At 38.0% G+C, this 6980-nt stretch overlaps 1 protein-coding gene across 1 annotated transcript in view; it reads right to left on the bottom strand.

The window, feature by feature from the left end:
- Window positions 1-3813: 3813 nt before the first annotated feature.
- CRIM1 (cysteine rich transmembrane BMP regulator 1) overlaps window positions 3814-6980 on the bottom strand; it is a 359396-nt gene continuing 356229 nt past the window's right edge. The window contains exon 18 of the mRNA XM_025197632.1: window positions 3814-6741. Within this exon, the coding sequence (XP_025053417.1) occupies window positions 6565-6741 (177 nt within the window). The 3' untranslated portion in view covers window positions 3814-6564. The remainder of the gene's footprint in view (window positions 6742-6980) is intronic.

Raw genomic sequence — 6980 nt, 5'->3', positions numbered from 1 at the left:
ATGTCCCAGTCAAAATTTCCAGCCTTGGCTGCAGCCAACACCCAATGCTTCTGAGGAAGATGAAAAAAAAAAACAACTCCCCCAAACCCCCGCCCTGACATGTATAGCTATAGGCCCCATATGGCAACCAGCAAAGTGCCGAAGCACGAGCGTTTACCCATAGTAGAGCATAGGCATAGCTACTTCTAGACCATCCCTGACCAATGCTTGTCCAACTTTTTCTTAAGGACCTTCAATGGTGGAGAGCCCACAAGGTCCATAGGCAATCTATTCTACTGCCTTACTGTGGAATGGTGAAGAAGTTTTTCCTGATATCCAGTCTAAACCTACTTTGCTGCAATTTTAAGACATTGGTTTGTCCCGGTCTCTGCAGCAACAGACAAAAGGTATTTTACCTCTTCTTAATGGCAGCCCTTCAGATATTCAAAGGCTGTGAACATGTCTCCTCTTAACTGCCTTTTCTACAAGGTCATTGTTATTTCATAACTTTAGAAATGTAACCATGGTTGAAAACGTTGTAGTTCAGTATGTTGGATGCATAAGAAATTCCAGTTTGCAATATACATCATCTGAAAAATAAGAGACTTTTTAAAGGCATAAAGGATAAGAATTAAGGCCTGGGTAGGTGTGTAGCACAATGCAATCAGTTTTCATGGCAGTGATTGTCAACGTACACAACCATAGAGGAAAAAGTGCAACTATTGGAATGCATCATTGGAATACTCAGTGACATGGAATTGTCCAATTATTGTTGATTTTTGCTATGGTCTCTAGGCTATCTGGCTTCACGTACTGCATCTTGGCTTTGAGGGCTAGAAAATGATATTTAGAGGTTTGTTTTTAGGAATTGGCTTGTAGGTAAAATAGATATTGTATTAGAACAGTGGTTCAAGGGAATGGCAAGGGTTAATTGATTTCTAAAAGCCTGTTTGTTGCACTGTTTCACAGCTTTCAAGTCAGACAGGGTGTCTGAGGCCAATGGACATGCACATTCTGGGAAATTAAAAACATTCAAACCTTATTTTCATAACAGAGATAGGCCTGGCTCCAGAGCCCACTTGCAAAAAAACCCAAACCCTTGGGATTTCTGGTTTCAAATTAAATGACCAAATTAAGGTGTGTGCACGTGATAGATTTATGAAGATAGGATTTAGGCTGACAAAACAGAATGTGGACAGCATGATGGCCCCAAGGAAACCAATCAGCGATATCCAGAAATGAAGTCATTGGAGGAGAAAGAGTACAAAATGAGGAGTTTTCAAAACAGCAAGTTGGCATTGGCTCCTCACTTCCAAGGTTGCTGATGTCAGACATGCAAGCAAAGAACCTAAAGGTAGCGTTTATGTACCGGCTAGACATACCACTCACATTGTGTATGTTCTGGGCACTGGGGAATTTGGGTAATGTATGTTGTAATCATTTTGGTTGCTTTGTCTGCATTGCTCTTATTTCCTATCAGTGTATCAGTAAAATTCACCTATTATCAACCAGAGCAGTGGTCCGTCTGAAGGTTGTGCTTGCCCAGAGCAGGGTATCAGGGGTGGGTTGTGAATCCAGTGCCAACAGGCCTCTGTCTTGTTATCCAGGCAAGGTGGCTCAGAACCTCCTTCCAACATGTGCCAGGGAAGCATGGAGTTTTTAGCTGGTTCCAGGTCTCTGGACCTTGCTTGCTTCCCTATTTTCCCATCAGCTACTCTCAGCTTATTCTTCTGGCTCCCCCTTGCTCTCTGGCAGCAAATTAGCCTCCTGCTCAGGCTACATCAAAGAGAAGGGAATATGCACTGTAATCCAGTTAATTCATCTTTGTGGGGAAAGCTGGAGAGCAAGAAAGAACTCTAGGCAGACTCCATTAGGGCAGGAAAAGAAGAAATAAAGAGAAGTGCCTGGCTGCAGAAAAATGGGTAAATACCATATTCCATGGTATCTTGGAAAAATGTTTAATTCCAAAGCCATAAAATTACCTTCTCTACAGGGTCCTCCTTCAGGTGAATGCAGCTTTTAAGATTATTGGTTTAATCTCTGCAATCCCAGGAAGACCCTGCTCAATTAGTTACATTCCCTTACATGTCTAAGTTTCTTTCTCCAACCACAAAGGCAGGATTTTTTTTTCAATGGCAGCTGAAATTCTGTGGCAAGGACTGAATTCTTTGGCAAATTTGATAGCAATGGAATTTTGGAACACACAGAGCCCTGACTAAGGTTACACCATGCAATCTTTCATAAGGTCACATTTTCAACTTTGAAATATTTTTCAACCTTAATGTATTATTTTTTTGTTAATGATAGGGACTTGTAATATTTTATTTTAAAGAGTATAAAATTTGTCAATGAAGCTTGTAAGAAGCTGTTTGCTCTTTACAGGTTTTTTTTAACATTGCTGTATTTTATAACTAAGAATGGTGGAGTCCAGATGTTCTTTATAAGGCTCCTGGAACCAGAGCATTCTGGACTGATGCCTCCCAAAAACAACCTTCCTGAGGAATACCGTTAGTGTGATCCTCTGTTCCCCCACCCCTTTTTCTTCTTTTTCCAGTTTTTGTTTAGAAAGACCAAGAGTTGAAAATTTCACAGCTATATAACATCTTGTGAAACATACCACTTAATTATATGCTACTGGCTGAATGCATCCACTTTACGAATAAATGTATTAAACAGTAGTTTCAGTCATTTACTAAATGCTTTGTTTTGAGGTGTCCACTGAAAAATTCACGGAGGAAACCACAAAGAACTTAAGGATGATGAGTTAAGATAATGATGTCAAGATTTGAACAGCAGGATTGTACAGTCTAAACATTTTTGAAAAATGTATCACTAAATCAGCATTTTCCAAAGCACTCAGCCAAGTGAAAGGACCTTGTTCAAAGGAAGGTCCTTGTGCACCTTGTGAAAGGAGCTCTTGTTCATGGCTGCAGGATGTATTACATTATACGGACAAGGAGTAAACTTTTATGTTAATCAGTGACTTTGATAATGAAATACAATTCCTTAAAAGTTTTTGAAGATAAGAGGCCCTGCGGCTTTTGTTATGTGGCACACCTCAGTGCTACAGCTTTGTTCTGACTTGTCTCCTCTTATACCCTGCCCTGATACCACACCAGGCCATGCAAGGGGGCCTCAGAAGGCAGTCTTATGGCCATTTCCTTCTCTTCTTGGGGGCAGGGGAGTTTTTTTCTAGCAAGATCTAGAACTGTTCTGGGTTTATATGGCCCCCAGGGTAAACTGGGGAGTATAGTGGAGAAATAAAACCACTTGTACCCACTTCATGCTCCCCCAAGTCCACAAACTAGGAAGCATAGCAGCTCAAGAGCAGGCCTGAGCATGTGCACCAGTACTGCACTCAGGCTCTCTGGCTCTTCTTATGGAACTGAAAATGTACATAATTGTCCCTTACACCTGCATAGAATCCTACTGACTTCATTGTGGCTCCAAATGATTGTAGTGGCCAGGCCTTGTGAAGTAAGTGGTAGGATTGAGCCCACTTTATTCTTCTGAGACACTTTATTTACGAACTGCTGCAAACTTTTGTGTAAACGTACTGTTAAAATTTAATGAACATGTTTCTAATGTCACTAGGAAAGTGTTTTGGTGCGAACCTAAGACTTGCGCAACAAAACTGTCCCTAATTAAAACGGGTCAAGCTGGCGTTATCTTTGCTCAGACCAACATTACATAACTCCGGGTCAAAATGATGTGCAAATTCACATCTGAAGGAAGCAAAATGGCCCATTTTAATTAAGATATAATAAGCTAGTTTCTCAAGCAACATTTTATGGAAGTAAGACATATGAAAAATTACAAAAAATACATGTACCATTAGGTTTAAAATTTTTATTGTGCTGCCAAGAGCCAAATTACAAGAAACCGCCTTACAGTTAAAAAAGTAAACAAGCAATCTGCCGAACCGCAGTGCACTCCAAGTGCCACATATGCATCTATTTTATTTTTTCAGAAAATGATATCTGCATTTCTCTTACAAGAGCACAACAGGAACCAAAGTAAAAGAGTGAAATGGATACAGCACATAAGATAAATCATATCTTTAAAATAATAATAATAATAATAAAATAATAATAATAAAAAACATTTTACACCATGTCCTATATCCTGCTAATATTTCCAGAATATGGCCTTGATTGTAAAACAAAAGCAAGCATTTACAATTTCTGGATAAAGACTGCTTACTCTTATGCAAGGAATGGATGATGTGTCTTGACAGAATCTTTGTAACGACTGGACAGAAACATATCCGTTTCATTATCAGATTAAGTACAAAATGTTGGGGAGACTACATTTTTTTCTTACTTGTTTTTGGAAACTGAAACCTTATAAACAGAAAAAATGTTGACCCTTAATGACATACCTATTTTTTTTCTTTGATGCAAACAGCTAGAACACCTTTTTGATATTCTAAAGCAAAAAATCGTTAATGTTCAGATTAATAAATTAGGTCATTATAATAATAAATTAGTTTTTTTCACTTTTAAAGTTCAGCAACCTCTGACCAAGTATTTACAACAATACTTGAGAGTTCCTTTACAAAAAATACATTTCCTTTTCACATTAAGCATACTGGGTATCTGTGTCTTTCATGACAAGCATTTGTAAAAGAAAAAAAGGCAATGCACAAATGGGTAATTAGTATAAAAGTGCCAAGACCTGTTTGGAAAGTTAACATTGTATTATACAGTCAGAGTTATAAATGAGGCAAGCTACAACAAACTTCCAGCTTAATGTGGACAATATTCCAGTAGTTGTTTCAAACAATTGTTTGAAAAATAAAATCCAGGAGCTGATGGTGTTATTCTGTGGAACTGATTAGTGCTGCATGTATACTGTCATCAGTGTCTCTAGCCAACTCATTCATTAAAAGCCTTTTTAAGGCCAAGCAGGAAAAGAAATAAGAAACACCCTGAAATGTAGCAAGTAGCAAGAGCAATGCTTACTTCTATAAATCGTGCACGTACTGTACACACGCAAACACAAGAGTGCACACACACACCCACATGTACATACACGCACACACGCACACGCACACACAAAACACTTTCAAATCAAATAAAACTGTAGGTAGAATGAGATGCTCTCCTTTTGTCTTTCCTAAACTCACAAGTGATTAAGCACTGATATGGAATGCCTGTTTATCTGTTTCTGCTCTGGGTAAAATCTCTCTCAGATAAAAATACATTCAACAAGAAAAAAAATAAAAAATTATATATATACTGTATATATATATAAATACTATATATACGGTATATATACATATGTAGTGTGTATATGTACATACACACGTATAAATACATATGCATACATACACACATGTATATATACATACACACAGGCATACAAATACTTTTTGTTGTTTTTTAGCATAATTATATTTACATAAATATTCCTATACTGCTAAAGTTTAAAGAAGCATGATCTCCTTTTTTCTGAGCTTCAAAAAGGTGCTTGAGTAATATACAATTAAAATTAAGCAGCTTCCTAGCATGGAAGTAGTTTCTAATCTGCATAACCAGTAAATAAGAACAACAACAGGAAAAACCTTACACCAGTCTCTTTTTTACTCTCTCGTTTAAGCAAGAGCTTTGTCCAACAAAAATAGTTTTTCCTTCTTCTCTATTGAAACGGTATGAACAACCAGAGATTAATACAAAATAACAAACAAAAACAAGACAAACAAACAAACAAAAGCCCCTGGAACTGCATGGTGTTCTTGACTTTTCCTTTCTTTCTTCAATACTGTTGTCAAAAGATCCAGTGCTCATATCAGGAATTACTTATGCCTCAGTCATCTGCTAACTCTGCCAAAATCTGGCCAATCAGCTTTTGAAGAAAACAAAACAAAAACAAAAAGCAGCACAAGGTATAATTTTATACATCCTTAATAAACCCACCCTTTATATTCTGCTATAACCTCTTTCTTGCTATATTGTTAACTACTGCAGCTTCTTGTCATATAGAAAAATATTTGCAGCTACACCATACCTGTGATGTGACAGGTTCTGTTCTAGGAGTATATTATTGTAGCAACAGCTGAAAAAAAAAATCAGACCTTTTTGTTGGTTGTTTTTTCACATGGGTTTAGGCTTTGCTGCAACAAATGCAGTTTTAGAGCAACAGGAAAAGCCACCATCCTGATGCTTGGCAATGCCCTTTGTGTGTTTTCTCTTCAAGCCAAGCTTGACCAGCTTTTCTTTTTCAAAGCTTCCTCTCACGTCACCACCCACCACCCACCCCAAATTCCCCCTCCCAAACAATCTCTAGAGCTATGTTACAAGCAAATACATCTTCACAAGTTTTAAAACTTTGGTTCTAAGAAAACACTTGGTCAGTTATTTCAAGGAAAAGTGGGAATGCTTGTTCTGGCACATTGCAGGAGTCAGAGCCCATCCCAGTAAGGTCTTAGAGCTGTACATGAAGTCACAAATCCAATACAATCCACTAAGCAAGTGCACAATTCTAGTTTTATTTTAATAGCAGACTCAGTCTCTCTCTCTCTCTCTCGCGCGCGCTCTCTCTCTCAATTTCTCTCTCTCAAATCCTTGGCAAGGATGCAATTCTTCAAACTGTTTGATAGAAATTATCTGCCTGTAGGTTGTTCTGTTTTTGCATGCTGTAGAATCCACTGTATCTTGAATCTGGGTCAGCAATTCTTAGCATCCTTTGAGAACTGTCCACCTGGACCATTGTACCTTTCTTGCAGTCCACGTATACCAGCTGATTATTTAGGCAAGAAGGCTGTTTGAAAAAAAAAAAAAAAATACAGAATATAAAAACTCAGTTCACACATCCTTTTTATCCTTCTTCCATAGCAGGAGCGTGAGAAACTTTTGTGGCTGAGAGTTCACAAAACTTTAATTTGGTTTTTGTTTATTTCGTTGTTATAAAAGGTCCAACTCTTGCAGTACTTCAAACGTGCATAGGCTAAGGAAGTGATCAATAGGAACGAGAGCATTAGGCCTGCAGGCATACAGCTG

The sequence above is a fragment of the Alligator sinensis genome, unplaced genomic scaffold (assembly GCF_000455745.1).
Source record: "Alligator sinensis unplaced genomic scaffold, ASM45574v1 scaffold489_1, whole genome shotgun sequence".
NCBI classification, from domain to species: domain Eukaryota; kingdom Metazoa; phylum Chordata; order Crocodylia; family Alligatoridae; genus Alligator; species Alligator sinensis.
Note: the sequence above shows the minus strand (reverse complement) of the source record. Positions and strands in the feature narration are given on the sequence as shown.